General features: G+C 45.6%; 1 protein-coding gene across 3 annotated transcripts in view; it reads left to right on the top strand.

The window, feature by feature from the left end:
* The window catches only part of PHKB (phosphorylase kinase regulatory subunit beta), a 196015-nt gene that overhangs the window by 79048 nt on the left and 97605 nt on the right, over nucleotides 1–19362 (top strand). For all 3 annotated transcript variants that reach the window (XM_078868562.1, XM_078868560.1, XM_078868561.1), the window contains 4 exons: nucleotides 1807–1902; nucleotides 4048–4245; nucleotides 5795–5852; nucleotides 9208–9285. In XM_078868562.1, the coding sequence (XP_078724688.1) occupies nucleotides 1807–1902; nucleotides 4048–4245; nucleotides 5795–5852; nucleotides 9208–9285 (430 nt within the window). The remainder of the gene's footprint in view (nucleotides 1–1806; nucleotides 1903–4047; nucleotides 4246–5794; nucleotides 5853–9207; nucleotides 9286–19362) is intronic.

Genomic DNA, 19362 nt, shown 5'->3' with positions numbered 1-19362 from the left:
CCAATCAAAGGGCTGCCAGGTGAAAATTAGCATGTTCATGAGAGATTAGCATGTTAATGGGAGATCTCAGAGCCGCGACCGAGTGGTCGGCGCGCGAAGTGACTGTGTTGGTGTGAACTCTGTGAAAGCGCAAGTTTGAAATGGGCGTTAAGCACAACTAACATCGGAAGGTGGTAGGATGTGAACATCACAGCCAGTTATGACTTAAACTGGTTGATAACGTCCTTCCAATGATTGCTCAGTTTGTACCCATCTTCTCGATTGAAATTGTGTCGGTGTCTATATATATGGATGGCTTCATGAACGAATCTTTGTTGCTAGCCAGTGGGCTTGCAAAGTACCTTCGTCTTAGAGAAATACATTTCGTGTGAGCTCACCGCATTGAAAAAAAGATCAGCCACGGCCGAGGTATTGGTCCTACCGCGTGCGGCTCCGAGATCTCCCATTAACATACTAATCTCATTAACATGCTAATAAACATGCTAATTTTCACCTGGCAGCCCTTTGATTGGTGGAAAACGAACCACCGCCAGGTTGCTGCCCACCACTTACATTATCATTGACTGCTGACATTTGGGCTACGCCCATTTCAAACCCTTATAAACAGTTTGCCTTGGAAGCGAACCCCCCTTTTCCTGAAGACGACCGCTTGTGTTGCGATCGAAACGTCGTAGTTTTCTGTAAATTTTTTACTATTTTCTTTGAACCTATATACGTGACTTTACCGAAAGACCCAAAGAATATTAATTTCTGCAGACACAAAAGCTTCGAGTCAAGATTTAACCGTGTGATTCCGTTGCTCGGTTTACTTGAATGAGGGCAGAGATAGATTTAATGATGGGTTTTTTTCAATGTAGATACGTGAATTAAGGTTTTTTTTACGTAACCTCGTGATGAAAACCACTTAGATTTATTATTGTCTATTTTTCAAGGGAGGAACATGTTCATCGGCATTACAAAGGAACCATTATTACAGGAATTTGTTCTTACTACCTATTTATTTCAACTCCATTAAATGTGCCCATTAGGCCCTGGGTTTGGAGCACTCTTGACTATTCATCTCAGATGTTCATGTACTCGTGTTTGTGTGTGAAGAGTAATGGCATTGCGGGCAGCAATTTAATAATAATAATGTTAAAACTTCCATTTTATATGGAGTCATCCATGCCATCAGCAATGTAAACTACAATAAAGTCACGTAGGAAAAAAATGAAATAAAAATTAATAAAAATAAAATTAAAATTATTTTAATTTTTATTCATTTTAATTTCATTTTTTACCTACGTGACTTTACCGAAAGAACTAAGAGTATGAATCCTTGCAGTCACGAAAGCTTTAAATCTAGAAGTAAACTACAATCCTGGCCTGCCGAGTTCAACTCGTGGCCCAAGCACATCCATTGAAAGTGGTTACTGAAAATGGCCTCGTCCTTCTCTCGGTCAGCTAAAATCCTAAAAAAGTACCTGTTCACTTTGTGAATAACGAACATCAGGAAGGCAAAGCCTGTCGGGCCTTCTCGGTGCTCCTTGCTGCACTACTTTCTTACGCGCCTTAATGGGTGACCCCTTGACATCACTCGCCCTTACAGTCCCTGAGGTTGATCTTTGCATTTGTGGGTTGTGTGTACACGTGTGTGTTTGCGAGTATACATGCTTATCTTCCGGAACCTCTTGCCGGCGTGCCTCGAACACTTTACGGTGGGCTCAAAGTGTAGCTAGCCTGGTCCAAGTGCCGTGATGATGTCACTTTAAAGTAGTGGTGAATGGCTGCTCTTGTTGTTTGGTGTGTTTTGTCTTCACCGTGCAGGGCTGCTCCTGGTCGGTGATCTTCGTGGACTTGGATGCCCACAATCGTAACCGCCAGACGCTGTCGTCTCTTCTGCCACGGGAGTCTCGCTCCCACGTGAGTGCCAGCGATAGCTGTCGGCGCAGAGAGCACGATATTGTCAAGTTCCCTCTTTTGCTTTCTCTTCTTGCCCTTCAATAAGTATATTCTTCCCAAATTTCCATCGTTGAGTTCTGTCGTAGATCAGCAACAAAGGCAAACTTGACTGTGTCGAGAAGTAAATGCTAGGGTGCGCTTCGCGCGTGGATTTCACATCCTTCTCGCTCATTGCTCAAAGGGTACTGTTATGAGCGAGCCGTCAGATGCCAGAGAAATACATAACGGCCGCATTGCAGAAGTGGCAGTGTTCACAAATGCTGCCTGTCTCGAAGTATTTGTCACGTACAGGGCCCACGTGGATAAAGTTTTGTAGTCGCCACCACCGCGGTTGATATTGTTGTTGTGGAATGCTGTTTTTTGAAAATCTGTCATACTGAAACGCCATAATGCTGTTCCCCAAGCAGTCACCTTGGCAAGGCCGTTAATTTTCTGCCTGAGTTACCATGTGGACCTTTGCTGCGACAGCCTTATCCGGATGTGACCACGCTCACAATGCCTCTCAGGTGTTCCTGTCCTATTTTTTTTTTCCCCCGGAATGCAATGATGGACAACCAGTGCTTTTCCATTTCGAGAAGCCAAGTGAATTCTCCCAATGATTTTATTTCCCCCGTCGGACGCACGCTCGCGACTTTTGTGCGGAGTGCGCGCATCTTCTCCCGTCGTGCGACCTCCTCGGGATCAATTTCAGCTTTTGCGATGTTTTAATTTGATGGATCGCGTGATTTCAAATACGAGCCCGGTGGGGTGCTTTTTGTTGTTGTTGTTGTTGTTTGTTTTTAATGTTAAATATATTATGGGGCTCCCATCTGCTGCCAAGCAGGAAAGTTGTATTCGTGGCAAAAAAACATCACGGCTCTTTTGTTGAATCATTTAAAATGCATGGAACTAATATTGCTTTTCAATGACAACTATTGAAGTGGGATATAAAGGAAAATAATAATATTGGTCTATGTGAATTGCACGTAAATGTACACTACTATAAAAGACAATCCTTTCGTGAATACCTGCACACACATGTTTTGTACATACTGGTTCACTCAAAATTCATACTTGCAAACATAAATAACGTACATACGTATAATAATACTTGCCACGTGTTCTCCAGTCTGTATAAAAGGGGGGGACGGGTGCCGCTGTTAGCACTGCACTGCACTACAAATGCTAGCAACCTCAGTTCAATTCCTGCCGATGGCTAACTTCAGCGCAGATTGATATCTGAACTGGTACAGGGCCCCCCCTTCACAATCCCACACTGACCAGCACGGTGAAGTTCAGTCAAATAACTTCCATGATCAACACAGTGTGTTGTGGCCTTCATCCAGCAGTGCATCGACAAAGAGATTATTATATATTAGATGTTGTATTTACCTTTTAAACCTAATATAATAATTTTCGATATTTATCCAGGAACACACTGAATGTCAATCCTTTTTCGAGCATGAGACAACTTAGCAATTCCATGAGTGTATGCCTACTTGGGAGAAAATCAGACTGCACAGAGGAAAGCGGCACATATTGGGGGATAAAACATATACATCGGGAACATACCTGGCCGCACAAACTCCTGCAGGCACCCATTTCTCACGAGGTGGGAGACCGACTCGCCATCGACCTCTGTACGATCCACCAACTCTGCTCATTCGCTGCCTCCACTGGCACGTGTGCAAAGCGCGACCCGCGTACGACCAGCGATTAATTTCAGCCTTGACCCGTTTGGTCGAGCGGCCCGGCAAACGCGTCCCCACCTGGCACTCCACATCGAGCGTCGCTCTATGGCCCTGACTACCACTGGTCACGTGGCACCCACTCGAGTCCACCAGCGACGTGGGAAGCATTCATCTCGCATAAAGCCCCGCGTGTAACCCTTTGTGTTTCGAGAACAGCCCACGGAAGTGCATATCGCTGAGCTACCTTTTAATCTCTGGTCGTCACCGCAAAGAGGGCAGCACTTTCCCCACGCGGCCTACCACAGCACACGGCGACGTGCTATCTCAAATCCTCGGAGTGCCGAATTGAGTTTTAAAGTTACGTGCAAGCCGCCCGTGCACGATCTCGACCCCCTTTGTCTCTACCCCCTCCCCCCAACCCTCCCCCGGCGCAAAGAACACGGACGCGGCGCTGCTGCCCTGCATCGGCTACCCGGCGTTCGCCGTGGACGACGAAGCGCTGCTGGGCCAGGCGCTGGACAAGGTGTTGCGCAAGCTGCAGGGCCGCCACGGATTTCGCCGCTTCCTTCGCGACGGCTACCGCACCGCGCTGGAGGACAAGAGCCGGCGCTACTACAAGCCGGCCGAGATCAAGGTGAGCAAAGCCGGACGTCGATGAGCCTCCTCGGACGGCGCTCTCGCCCTGTGCGTCTCGACAAAGGGGACGCGTCTTCGTTGCGCGTCAACCTTTTGTGGGTTCGTATGAAGGGGCATGCCCCCCCCCCTCCATCCACCTCCCATCCACCTCCCCCCGCCTCCTCACAAGCACGGCAGCATTCTCTGCATCTAATTGCTTTCATTAGTTCACTGGAAATTTTCGGGGCGTTGTTGAGGTAAGATATCTCTCTGTTTTTCACAATTGACCCGGATTAATATTCCCACGAGCATATTGATGGGAATAAGATGTAAACTGTGTTTGCCTTATTTTAACTTTTCTGTATTGCCTTGAATTATTGTAAATGTCACGGTTAAACTGTTGGCAGCCCAACACGTAATGAAACATGCGGAGTGGTAATATTCCACTTACAGCAGTAACTTAACTCTGTATTGAAAGTGGCTTATTTAAATTCAAGGGGCATATAAGGATATTGGACCAAGAAGGCTCGAGAGCATAACAGGTTAATACCATATAACCAAATAAGTGTATTGGTGAGGTATAAGTATGCAATCACACCTAATTGAATGCGACACGCTAAATTGAAGTCTGTCATGCAGCAACTCATCCAAAAGACATATTTGCAAATTAAATCAAGACCATTGCTAGTGATTGCACTCTAATGACATTTTTTTTCGTCCAAAAAATTACTCAAAATCTGTTAATAGGCCTTTGCATATTATTGCAATTATTGCTTATTTCTGTCGTAATTAATGTGTGGATATTGTCTGCAGTGCGAATTTGAAAATGTGGAATCTTTTGCCAATGTAGAAGTCTGCTTTATGCAAACTGTGCCTCATTTTTACATGATGGGTTATTTATGATGGTGCGGTTAATCACATTATTGATGGAGTTATTATGCTTAGAGAATGCAGAGCGAATCATTTAGTCTTACTGGGCTTGCACAACGCATCACCAAGATGTGCTTAAATTTACCCCACGTGTGGAATTAACGTTAAACCCTGAAATCGGTGCACAAATCATTCTGCCACAAAAGAGTGAATAATTAAATGGTAACACTCGTTAAACGAAGTCACAACGCCTTTGTTAAATTTATGAAGAATAGCTGCATTAAATTGACATTTGGTAGAGAGTGCAGTTGAATTTTTTATATTGTGAAATTTTTAAGTGAAGGTGTATTATTGTTTTTTTTTACTTTCGCCTAATAGCTAAATTATTTTCTTTCACAATATAAGATATTCCCAGTTGCTTGGCCTATGAAGATATTATGTCGCATAACATTACCTGCTTCGAACAGAGACGATAAGACAACGTAATGAGAGCTGGAGCATTGAACTCAAAGCACATGTTGTATGTAGATAGGTTGTTGCAGCACATGCAGTATTATCTCCATTGATGTTGATGATGATATCCGTACAGTCGTAGCGATTTGTCAAAGACCAGCCGTTCTGCCTGTACACGCTTGTGTAGTGTATGCATACATGCACGCCGAGTAGTCAACTTCCCAATGTGTTATTTGTTTTCACAGCTTTTTGATGGCATCGAATGTGAATTCCCTCTCTTCTTCATCTACATGATAATTGATGGTAAGTGTTCTGTGCCTTTGCATCGTCCCCAAAGAAATGGGCTTTAATTCTGGCACACGCGATCTCATCACCAGACTAACGGCTGCTCTGTCGTAATGGGGATCCGTTAAATTGGCTTCAATTATGCCGTATTAAACCTCTCAAAATTGCAATCGGCAGGCCTCCCATCTTCAACACTTAAGACATTGCAAGTGTGCGGTAGAGCGGCGATGCAGTGGTTATCGCTTTGCTCTCTGAACCCGGTGACCTGAGCCTGATTCTCGGACATCGCTAAACATCAGTGGCGAGTGAAATCTGAATCGGTCCTGGCGCACCCACCTTTGACAAATCCACACCGACCAGTCTGGTGAAGTACGGTCCAACAACCCCCCCCCCCACCCCAATTGACGCGGTCTTTGGAAGCCTTCATCTCGGAGTGGATTGACAAAGGCTCTTTACATTACACATATTTCTAATTTATTTAAATCACGTGTTTCGAATGCAAACTCTTGTTGTATGCATCTATGTCAATCCGCACATGTAGATTAAGAATCCGTGCCTTCATGAGTGTACGTGCAACGCGCTGGTGTACCTGTGTACACGCCGTTGTCCATTGCCCTATGAAAATGCATCACGATTGAAAATCTGTTTGCAAGTGCACAGCAAATGCACCGAGACATATGGACAATGCTGCAGTGTTTAGCAAGGAGTACCGGCATTGCACAACAGGGACGCAGGGCTTACCAATGGTGTAAGAGTTACACCCTGTTAGGGGTCTGTGTGTGTGTGTAAAGAGGAGGAGTGTCATTGCAGTCGAACTGTTTCTGGCTCCGTTATCAGTGTCAGCTTCCCAGTAACAATGCACATGTCACGCACGGTAGGCATGTAACGACGCATCGATTCATTTGATCAGATTTCTTCCTGCGCTCATGATATGTGCGAATAATTGGCACGTGAAGGAGTTGGTCGTGTCTGATTTATTGCTGGCAGCCGTCAGAAACTTTCCATAATGCCGTGCATTTTATGTCACTTGGACCCATGCCCAGCACCAAAGAAAGTCGCCAGTTTCACAAAGAATAAACAAACTGCCCTCGGGGTAACACCTGCCACTTCTCGTGCCTTCCGTCACCATCCGCTTGACTCTCGGCAACATTTTTTTGAATATGCAAACGATACGCAAATTATATGCTGATGGTACGTTTTGGCTTCCAGAGGAAACACATCTCGTTTACAAATGAGAAGAAGAAACATAACGATGAACAGTGGTAGATGTCGTACGTTAAAGATGAGACGGAAAAAAGAATATTCGGTTCTTGAAGCGAATAGTTGACCCTGAATTGTGACAATTCGTGGATATGCTTGGCGGGGTGAGACAACGTTTACGTGCCTTTATTTTATAGAGCATGAACCCCGCTCATTCTTCAACTCTCCCGTGGTTGTTTCATGCTCACATAAGCCTTTCAAGTGAAAGCCACATACACGTTTGTTATCCTCCCCCTGCACCTCCAATTAGCACGATTGGCTGTGTACGGTGCGAAAGAAGTTCAACGTACATGCATACAAGTTTTTGCCCCTTGCGCACACACCTGTGAATACATTTTAAGGTTTTCCCTCGTGTATTCTTTAAACCTTCCGTACAATGCGCCTGCAATGCAAACCATAGAACAGCACGCTGCCCGAGTGGCAGGCTGGACTGACGCTGCATAATAATCCATTGATAATTACCATTTCATAAACTAGAAAAGTAAATTACATGGTGCTTGCTGTTGACCGCTTTTCCTCTAGTGTGTGTGTGTGTGCATGGGGAGTGGTAGTGTAGCGGTTAGCAAGGTGCGCTACAAACCCGGCTACCCGAGTTAGATTCCCGCTCACGGCCGATACCAGTCATGGTTATCTGAACCGGTCCTGGGCCTCCCCTAGGTCGATTCAGTCTCAAATGAGGACCTATTGTGGTGTGTAAACATCACCACCGGGGAGACAAAGGCAGCGAGGCGTGGTTTTGCCCACCCACCCCCTCGTGTGCCGTGCTGGCTTTCATAGGTGCTCGCTAACAGCACTTGCCCCACAGTCTGTTAAGGCCATACGGGGGATCGTTGTCTTTACATGCTTGCGTCCCTCTGTGCGTTATGCATTGGAGTGTTCCACGATGCACTTTGGTTATCATGCCTCATTTGTTTAGCTGTGTAGGGTGTCAACAAATGCCTTCGTATTTTTAATTCTCAATTACCCTTCATGTAATTTTTTAAAATGATTTTATCAATCTTTCGTTGAAAGGAACATTACATTTTTTTAATTTCTTCAAGCGATGATAATTTTAAAACATTTTCGCAGGTAATGCACACAGTGTGTTATAAATGTCTGTAGCTGTACGTTAGATAAATGCATGGAAGCTAGCGTCTGCAATGAAAAATGTAATGGCAATCTGCTGTTAATTTAACGTAATTACTTGGGAGAAAAAAATGTGTTTTAAGAACCATGAGGAATCTGGTGTTAACTCTTTCACTTATAAGCTCTGTGCTGCTCATGTATTCATACTGAACTGTAGTAAATATTATTTAACCGGGCAATGCCAAGGAAAATCAACCCTGACTGAGAGCTAATGATGCGATAATCATTACGAGTGTGGTGGGTGTGTGGAACCCCCAATCCCGAGCATGCAGCTCTACCACCACATCCCATTGTCCCATCATTGATTCCTGCTCCTGCAAGTTTCTGAAGGATGACTCACAGATGGAAAAAAATAATTATTGATAGCGTGCAGCCATTTGAAGGCCTTGTTGTAAGTAAGTTCAGGGACAGAAAGTTTGACAGCTCTTTAACAAAAATTCACATCGGTGATCACTGGGCTTGAGAGTGACTATTCATATTTCAACGGTACAGTCTTGGCTTAATGTCGTATGATCTTGGTGTGCATGCCTATCAGCTCAGATTTTGAACGTGTACGAGTCATTTCGCCTTATTCATGTAGAAACCCGACAGTTTAGATGACTTCTCTCCTTGGCCTGCTGCACGGACGACTCCTGCTTCCAATTCTGCTCCTCATTGGCGATGTTTATTTCCTGCCGTGTGGTCGCCTGGAAATCAAATAATTAATCGCGCCAACTTTTGGCCATGCCTCTAAGGGAGAAGAAGTTGCCGTGTAAAACATCGGGGCTTAGATCAGGTTGATTAAATACTGTTATTAATTTAGATTTTTTACCTACGTGACTTTACCGAAAAAACCTAAGAACATGAATACTTGCAGTCACGAAAGCTTCAAATCTAGGTTGATTAAAGTTAGGCATCCCTCCAATGTGCACACATCGGTAAGCAAAACTTTCGTTCTGTTCGTTATGCTCGACACTTGTTGCGCCGTGTGTTTGTTGCCACTTGCCAGGGGTGTACCGAGGACGTCCTGAGCAAGTGAGCGAGTATCAGGACTTACTGAAGCCACTGCTCTTTCAGACATCTGCAGGTGAGAATCGGAGCTCTGTCTCCCTTCAGTCCCTTACCACCCCCGTCTTCCTCCGTCTTTCAATTCCTTTGCACTTTCTCCCTACCGCTCCCTATTTTATACCCCCACTTTGTCTTTCTCACCATGTGTCCACATCACTCGAGGGTTGTAGGTAGAAAGGCGCGGATCACTCAGGCGGGGGGGGGGGTGACAAGGCAACAGTGAGTAGCTCAGCCTTTTGATTTGATTTTACATTTGTATGCCATAGCGTGGCACCTCCGCCAAAGATTGATGGGAAATAAGGGCGTCCGTGCATGCATAGCTGAGAACGCTGGTCCATTCCTCATCCCGGCCCACGGCTGCTGCCCGCTGCCATGGCGTGCCCTGAACACTCCGTCACGTGATGCCCATGACTCGTCACCTCCATCACGGTGCGCGGCTGGAAGGTTCCGTGAAGATGCTGTATGGCAACAACGACACAAACAACCACAACCCCCAACGACATAGGGGAATGCAAAACGGCCGCACGTTTTTGATGTAATATCGTGAAACGCACCGAAGTGTAACGTTCACAAGCCATTCCTGTAAAACAAAGATCGCGTTATCATCGCTAAGATGCCCGTTTGTATAGCAGGTCTCAAACATCGTGTGTTTACAAACGGGACAAGTTTGTAAAGATGACGATGCTTCAGTTAAGATGATTATTGAGTCCCCTAATATGAAGGTAAATAATAATAAATTCATATTGTGCCTTTTGTGGAAAAACTACTCTAAGTTGCCTTGGCAACGTAGGGGAGGCACAACCTTGGGTCGTCTTTCATGCCATATTCAACTGATAATCATGCAAATTTACCCAGGTGCATTCAAACCACTGACACATGCAGTGTTCCTGTAAACCGTGCTCAGATTGAAAATTCCATACCGTAAACGCCACGAATGAGTGCATTTATATTAGAGGTCACTATTGAAAAATAATATAACGCGCATCTGCCCACGCGTGGTGTAAAAACATTTGTCACGTAAAGCATTTTAATCACCCGTCATACACAGTCGTTTTTATCCAATTAGCCGAATAAAAAAAAACATTTTAATCCGCGTTGTGTATTTGATTCGTACAAGGGGGCCGGTAACATTTGATTAAGTTTCACGGAAATTCCGCGGCAGCATCGGAGCGGTACGGGTCAGCTGTCGACATTGGCCGTGAACTCGAACTGTCCACGCACAGCGGGTCACTGACGGGCCGTCGTGGGGCTCGTTTGCGAATCGTTTGCCCCCGCCGCCGCGTTGCGCCGCTTTAACCATTTTCGCTCAGAGTTTGAAACGGTGGGATTCTTCGCGCCAGTCCACCGACGTGAAAGGCGTTCACGCGGCCATTGGCCAAGGTCAGGGAGCCATGCTGGGGGATTGAATTTTCCCCCGTGTCTCTCGCTCGCTCGCTCTCTCTCTCGCGCACCTGGGAGCGCCCCATTCTTCCTTCACCTCCAAGGTGCTCTTTGCAAGCGAGCGTCGTTTTCACCCGCTGGACCTCCTCGCCCCTCGGGCATCATTCCTCTTCACTTTGCGGCCGCTTGCATGCAGCGGCCAGATAAGCCGCGACTCAATTAATTCATGAATGCTGTTTTAATAAATTACCTCTCAGTTTGCAATCTTCTATTTACTAAGAAGCTGGGCCTGGAAAAGCACTTGTGAAGTGAAAAAGCACCGAGCCTTGCCTCGCAGTCATTACAAGACCCTTGTGAGCCCTCCCTGTAACACATTTCCCCATTGTGCCGAGGGTGTATACTCCATTGAGATTCGTCGTGCCTTTCATAAATGCTTGAGAGAATATATTAAAAGAAAAGCCTTCGTGAGCGGGTGTTTGTTACCTGCCTTGGGCATGCGAGGCAGTGCCAGTCAGTTTGAAGGTTTCGGGGTGGCCTAAAACTTCATCAAACACACAACAGAAGCAGTTGGAGCATTGAACGATATGAGAAAAGCACGGATCATGGATCAGCAGGAGTTCTATTGATTAGAAATTGCAGGAAGTAAATGAAAATGCTATTGTTTGAAGCAAGTCTGATATCCAGTGAAGATAAAGGTCCTACGTATTCATGGCTATAAGGGTCGTGCAGTTTTGTTTTGGTGTTGCTCTACAAAGGAAATGTTTTATGTTACTCTCTTTTTAAGTCTGGAATGAAATTGTTTATCATTATAATGAGTATTATGAGATAACAATTATACATGTTATAATAATTGTCTGTTAACTGAATTGTGAAAGAATAACGAATTTTTGCGTGGAATCGTAACTCTACAAAGATGCCTGACATGGCTGTCGAATGAGGGCCACTTTGAAGTTGGACGCATCCAGGAAAAGAGTACACACCTGAGGAGCTCTTCCCGTGTTCAACTCCCCAATCCTAATGGACTCAAATCTCTTTCACAACATGTTGGTATTTTAAGTCAAACTAAAACTTGGTTGGGAACTTTCTAATGCTTCATACCTCTGTGTACATCTCTGCTTTGCTTTTTGTGAAGGAAATGTTATTTTAAACGAAAATTCCATATTCCTCTGCTCTCACCCCTCCCTCCATAACCACAACTGACACATTAATTTGCAGGGTGTCATGGCTTTGCTCTTTTAATCATGAATTTTAACGCATAATGAAATTGGCTGCTAACTGAATTTTTATAATTACGCATAGAAATTGGAAATGCCTGGTGGGCTTGCTGGCGTGCCACTGAGCCCAGTACTTGCTGGTTTTAAAATCCCCGTGCAATTCATTTGACCCCCCCCCCCCACCTACCATCACCCCCTCCCCGTAACAATGATAAATATTCCTTGTTCAGCCTCGGAAACTTCTCGCCACAAGAGCCGTTAGCGAGCCCCTTATTAAGGCCGGCATGGCGCGCAAATTCCTCCCCCACAATGCAACAGCCGAAGCCGTGGTTCTCCGCGACCTGGCCTGCGACACAGCGCTTGCGCCGAGTGAGGCGAGGCCACGGAGCAGCAAAGGGCTTGTTGGCAGGCGATCATTTTGACAGAACCAGATGTCCTGCATTCATTGATTTAGGTGCGTTTGGCAGATTCACCGTCTCCACCGCCGCCAACTTGCCGGTGGTTTAGCCACCCGGTACACTTCTCATTGCTCCGTTTGGAGCTGGGCTGGATAACCAAAGTAATCTCTCTACCCAATGGTCGCTGCACTCGCTCGACTAATGGGAGAATTACGAGAATAGTTGGAAAGGAAAAGTCTCACCTCTTGTCCCACTCGTGCCGCTGGACGGGAGGTGATGGGTTGGACCTGATAGCGTCATGGCCTCATTGGTGCGTGACTTGCAGGGGGGTTTCCCGCCTTCGGGAGGTGGGGTGGCTGCCATTTTTTTATGAGGCCTGAGTAATCTATTACAAATACCTTAATAGCGATTGCACCTGGTGATTTTTAGGCCACATCAAGAGAAAAATAGAATTCTTTGGTTCTTTCGGTAAAGTCACGTATAAAGATAAAATAATAAATTAAATAATAGCATACGACGTTTCGATTGCAACACAAGCAATCATCATCAGGTATAATGAAATAGCAACATAAAATCTAACCAGAAAACTATAGACAGACATATAAGCAGACAGATATCACCAAGATACACAGAGAGAGTAACACAGGCACAGAGAGGGAGATCGTCTCTGTGGCGAGGCTTTAAATAGACAGAGGGGGGCGGAGGCAGAGAGAGGGAGGGGTTAGAGAAAAAAATTACATGTCAATGAGTACGAAGAACGCGTAGTAAAGTACGCAGGCTTGAACATTAGGAGAGATCCTGCGTACTTTACTACGCGTTCTTCGTACTCATTGACATGTTATTTTTTTCTATAACCCCTCCCTCTCTCTGCCTCCGCCCCCCTCTGTCTATTTAAGGCCACCCCACAGAGACGATCCCCCCTCTCTGTGCCTGTGTTACTCTCTCTATGTATCTTGGTGATATCTGTCTGCTTATATGTCTGTCTATAGTTTTCTGGTTAGATTTTTTGTTGCGATTTCATTTATACCTGATGACGATTGTTTGTGTTGCAATCGAAACGTCGTATGCTATTGTTTAATTTAATTTATTATTTATCTTTATACGTGACTTTACCGAAAGAACCAAAGAATAATTCCTGCAGTCACGAAAGCTCCAAAATTAAGAGCAAAATAGAACTTGGCTTTATCCGATCCTGTGCCTCCCCTAGGTCAGGAGTTAGAATGTAGGGGTGGCTGCCATTTTTTAACGAGGCCTAAATAACCTCTTACAAATATGTTGCAAGCTTGCGATTTTTTGTTCGTAAATTGACTTCACTGACACACCTTCACAGCACTATTTGTATTATTAATTTTCTTCCCAAGTGTTGCTTTTGAGGGTGGTTGCCACTAGCTACTGAGCAGCATCTTTCATATTCCTCCTCCGGAGAGTTTAATCTTGATACCACTGGTTCCAGTTAGCGGCAACATCCCGACAATACACACAGAAAAGATGAATACCCCTGTGTAGCCTTCTGCACGACTGTGACAAGTGCTGAAAGCCGCCACCTATTATAATCCATAAGCTGCAGGAGAAATTGATACCACCTCAGCAAATCTATTTACGTGGCTGAATAAAAATGTATTTATATGATAACCCACTGGTATCAAATGGTTGTCACATGCTGTTAGCGAGCACCTTTGAAGGCCAACACTCGCACACGCCAGGGTGGGTGGCCGCCAACACCACGCCGGGCCGTCTTTGTCGACCCAATGCTTATATTTGTACACCTCACCGGGCACTGTACCCATTTAAGGCCGAGTCGACCTATGGAAGGCAGAGGATCGGTTCAAATATTCGCCACTGTCATTGGTTGTGAGCGGCAATTGAACTCGCGTGCGAAGCGCCAACCACGACGCTACCGCCTCCCCACAATGCAACGCGTGCACGCGTTAAGACAGCCAACACGCACGCACATGTGGAGTGATTTCAGGACATTAACCCCGATGTCCCAGCTTCGAGTTTGCAGCTGCTAATGGTTCATCTGAGCTCTGCCTGAAGGGCCCTCGTTGTAAACACGCTATTTGCAGCCTCAAGGAGCCACTCGCCTGCCATTAAGATTTGAAAATGAATTAGGACATGAATGCCCATCGTATATCGTGCCCAGTTTAACACGTAGGCTTTCGCGACCAGTATTACTCATGATAAAGGTTTTTTTGGGTGAGATCGCGTTATTATAAATGTGTCGCAACCCTCCACCACCCGACACGGCCAATCGGTAAAAAATGTGTCACGTTAACAAAACGCCAATTAGTTACTTCTTCAGCCCACCAGTGTGTTTGAAGAGTGAATCCACAACATTCTAAATGTTCTGGATTCACTCTTCAAATCATTATATTTAATTGGTGCCATCAGAGGACTTATTCTCGAAGATGTTTAAAAAACAAACTGTGTACTCTTACTCCGGTGGCCTTGCCAGGAACACAAGCAGCGAAAATGGCATCTGCAGCCGTCGGTGGTGTTGTCTTGTGATCTTTTTTTCTTTCTGAAGTAATTGCAGGTTCCTTGCTAATTAAGTACTAGTTGCCAATTGGAACAACGAAAAGAAAACACGAATTTTCCATGTTTTTCCAACAAACAAGCCAACACTGTGTTAACTCGGCTGGCTCCGTTGATGCAGGCAAGGGGAAAAAGTGTAATAAAGCAATTAACCAATTGGTTACTTCTTCAGCCCACAGGCGTGTTTAAAGAGTGAATCCAGAACATTCTAAATGTTCTTGGTTCTTTCGGTAAAGTCACGTAGAAGGGAAATAATAATATTTTATTATTTCCCTTCTACGTGACTTGCAGTCACGAAAGCTTTAAATCAACATTCTAAATGTTGTGGATTCACTCTTCAAACAAGAAGAAGTAACTAATTGGCGTTTTGTCAACGTGACACATTTTTTTACTGATTGGCCGTGTCGTCGGTTGAGGGTTGCGACACATTTATAATAACGTGATCTAACACCCAACAACCTTTATCATGAATATATCGTGACCATTAAATCATTTGATAGCGTTGGTGTGCCCGTGGCATTTTTGTATAGATCCTTTGCGCTGCTTGAATCCTGACCTCGGAGAAATATCCTTCACATTTATTTATTGTCGCTACAAAGATGGAGACTGTAGCCGTTGTGCTGAGGGAATACTGATGATACTGATTATACTTATATATATATTGAATTGTTTAACTTTTAGGCTATCCTAGAAAGACCCTCTCAGGTGTTGTACATCTCTTAATGGGGATGTCCGGCTCCCACGTGGGGTGACACAGATTTTAGAAATTACCTAGGAATGCATAATTTGAGCAGGCCCCAGGTTTTATTTCTCCGCCGTGGGACTTTCACTGGGACACTATGGTTAACACCCCCCTCCCCCGCTCTATATATTTAAGAGCGCTGAGGGACCTTAACTATCTACTAAGCAGACATAATCTTGGGTTAATGTCTCATCTGGCAAGGCTCTTTTTGCCACCTTTACCACCTCAAAGCGCACTACCCCCATGCATGGCAGTGGCTGCCGGTTGCCGAGCTGCCCTGGGGAAGTCACAGTTATATTCGCAACGGCCGTTTTTTTTCTAGTTTCGACTGTGTGGCTCTCTGATGTGAGGATTTTTTTTGTTCCTCGCGTATGGTTCGGAATGATGTCCCGGCATTGTGCTCCCAGCACTCGGGGTGACACGGTGGCAAGATGTCAACTACCTTGCCTGGTATACAGGAAGTCGTGGGTTCAATCCCGACGCTGACGCCTGCTGTATATGTGGAGTTTGTGGCGTCTCTCTTCCTGTGGTCACGTGTATTTTTTTTCCAGGTCCTCCGGTTTTTTCCCCTTCACATTTATAAACATACATTTCGAGTATTTGGCTGCCTTCAATTTCCACGTGATAAGCCACTTCGTTGAGCAATCATTTGTGGTCGCCAGGTCCCTTCTGAAAAAGTTACATAGCTCAGTGGGTCTTACCTGGTGAAATACAAAAATTGTTTACAGTTTAGTTTTTACTTGGAGACATCGTGCCGAGCCACACACGGTACGACCCGGAACACAAATGGTCGAAGGGGACAACATGTGTGGTGGAGAATATTTCACTGAATTGTCCACGATTCATTGTTCTTGACCTTAATTCAAACGCAGCTTTCCTTGTCGTGAACAGCATTGCACCTGCCAGGCGTTCTAAGTTGACGTCGGTAGAAAGCGAAATTTCAGGATGCTTTTAAATGACGGGGGGGGGGGGGGGTCCCATTCGATTAAATCCTTGGGTGTAAATAAGTGTTTTTCTCTCCCCCAGCATGATCATCATTCCCCCTTAAACGAGATGTGTCAGCCAAAATCCACTGCGTAATGCCTTCACTGAGACTTAATACTTAACGTGTAATTAGTGCGCACACATCCCGTCCCCGAGGAATAATTATATTTAATTGGTGCCATCAGAGGACTTATTCTCGAAGATGTTTAAAAAAAAAATGAACTGTGTACGCTTATTCAGGTGGCCTTGCCAGAACGCAAGCAGCGAAAATGGCATCTGCAGCCGTCGGTGGTGTTGTCTTGTGTTGTTTTTTTTTACTTCCTGAAGTGATTGCCGGTTCTTTGCTAATTAAGTACTAGTTGCCAACTGGAACAACGGGAAAAAAACATGCATTTTATATGTTTTTCCAACAAACAAGCCAACACTGTGTTGACTAGGCTGGCTCCGTTGATGTAGGCAACGGGAAAATGTATAATAAAGCAATTAACCTATTTCGCCAAAGCGAGCTCTGAAATCTGTTCGGATTTGTTCTTTTCCTGTGCAAGAGAAAGAGAGTGATCTCATTTTTCCCCCCCACCCCCCATATTTCTGGACAAATCGTCATGCAATAAACTTTATACATTTTTTCCCATCGTAACTGCTGTGGCTCATTTCAACGGGACGAATATATTAAGTTAAAATCAACAAGCGTTGTTTGTTTGTTAACCCAATCTTGTTGAAACTGCCACGTAGCTGTGATAACACACGTGAGCGAAACTGAATGAACCCCCGGGCCGGTGGCTTAACATCAACGGCTGCACGTCAGTTCACCTGAATTTAACCATCCCTGTTTTTTCCCCACCAGAATGAACGTGTTGTTTTTACTGAAAGAGTTTGCTTGCGACCTGGCTTGTAATTCAGCCGCAGCGCTTACCTGCAGCTAAAACTCAGCTGTGAGGAGCAGTCGCGAAGTCAGCCTGACAAGCGCACACTTTATGTAAACACAGGTGGGGGGGAGGGGCAAAAGGGTCGAGGGATATACTAATAATTTGCATTTATACGGCGCAATTCATCCAGGGATCTCAGTGCGCAATGCACGACACTAAGATATAAAAATAATACATATATGGGAAGTGTAGGCCTGGCACCCGAAACAGGTGAGTCTTCAGAGAAAACCTAAACATGGCGAGTGGCCTCGCCTGTCTAACCACTGGGGTGGGAGGGCATTCCACAGTCTTGGTGCAGCACATGCAAAAGGCGGCCCGGCCATAGGCATCACCTGCTGCACCCAGGCCTGTCCGAGCAATCGCTGTCTCTTCCAGGTCTCGGACAACCCTTCCCGTGGCCGCGGTCGTTGGAGGCCCCCCCCGCCCCCCCCCCCCCCGCCATTTTGCACGGATGATGTGAACGACATATTTTGAAAACGTCAAAGTGAAAGAAAGACGGCGTTGTTGCTGCGTACGTGGGCACTGTGTTGGTCGCGCTGGGTGCGTGGCGGAATGCTCGCGGGAAAAACAAACGCGCAGTGGCTTCAGCGCGGGTTTTCGTTTCGTCGCGTTATTTTAAAAAAATCTTTTTGTTGAGTCTGCTGGTTAATGCTTTACTTCCGTTAAGACGTCTCCTAATTACTGCTTGTCTGTCAGAAAGTGTAGCCAGTTTAACACTTTGACTTTGTCAGTTTGGCACTACATTGTTAATTGTAAAAGTGAATGCCAGTTTTGCCTTTGGGTACTTTTCTGATGAGTACAAAGATAATTGCTTCCATTTAATTTGTGGATTTTCTGACTTTCATGTAAAATGAACATAGGGGAGATGTTCTTTCAGGGTTTGTGTATCGCTTTGTCACTTGGGAAGCGTTATCGAGTGGAATGCAGACAACAGATTTGACCTTTGAATGCACAAGTAACAGGTTAATTTTATTAGCAAGCTATCCACAAAAGCGTCACTATCACAGAGAGTGCAGCAAAATTGCTTTCTTTCTTTCCTGTAAACAAAATGCTTGAGGGCACCACTTTAATGCATGGGTTAGTGACAAGTGAATCGGCCAGAGACGGCCGTTCTGAGTATCTTGGCCTGCTCTTATCTCCCCCCCCCCCCCCGCTGCCTTTGTTGCACCGTGCGCTGCATGAAAATGGACCCCGACCGTGTGCGGTCGTAGGGTTTGCAGTGACACAGTTTGCTGCGACGCGAGTGCGACTGAACCCTCTGTTTTACTGGCTGCGTCTCGCGGGGAATGCGTGCGTGGCGGCCCGTGAGCAATTGAACTGGGCAGCGAGCGCACACACGTAGGGCGACGGGTGACCCCGAGTTCACAGACACCCGAGTTGGATCCTGGTTTCGAGTCCAGGGTAAAATCGCCCCTTTACCGTATCACAGTGCTTGTTGCATTCACACACTCGCATGTCATCATCATCATCGTCGTCGTTATTGATATGTGAAGTATTGCCCTTTGCTACTTGGTTCTCCAGGGATCGCCCCTTTCCAGCTCAAGGATAATGCATTCATTCTCATAACCGATATTTCGTTACAGGAACTATATATATGAAAAAAAAAACATTCCCTGCAAAATGACATAACCATTCGTGCGGAAAACTTGATCTGGTTTCCACAGCGCCGGCACACTCCAAATGGGTATATGGAATGCAATCATATTTTGATACCTCGAGCTGAACCAACTGACTGCCTGCCATCGATATGGCTCTTGCCATCAACGCCGCTTCCACCAAACCCTGCAACCTCCCACCCCTCTACTCCCCCACCCCTCTTCACCCCTCACCTGGTCCGCTGCCCTCTGACCCCTTGCCAGCCGTTATCACAGTGCGCCTCCTCCGCTCTACGTATGTGCCCCCTCCGCTCTACGTATG

The sequence above is a fragment of the Lampetra fluviatilis genome, chromosome 26 (assembly GCF_964198595.1).
Source record: "Lampetra fluviatilis chromosome 26, kcLamFluv1.1, whole genome shotgun sequence".
In the NCBI taxonomy this organism is placed as follows: Eukaryota; Metazoa; Chordata; class Hyperoartia; order Petromyzontiformes; family Petromyzontidae; genus Lampetra; species Lampetra fluviatilis.
Note: the sequence above shows the minus strand (reverse complement) of the source record. Positions and strands in the feature narration are given on the sequence as shown.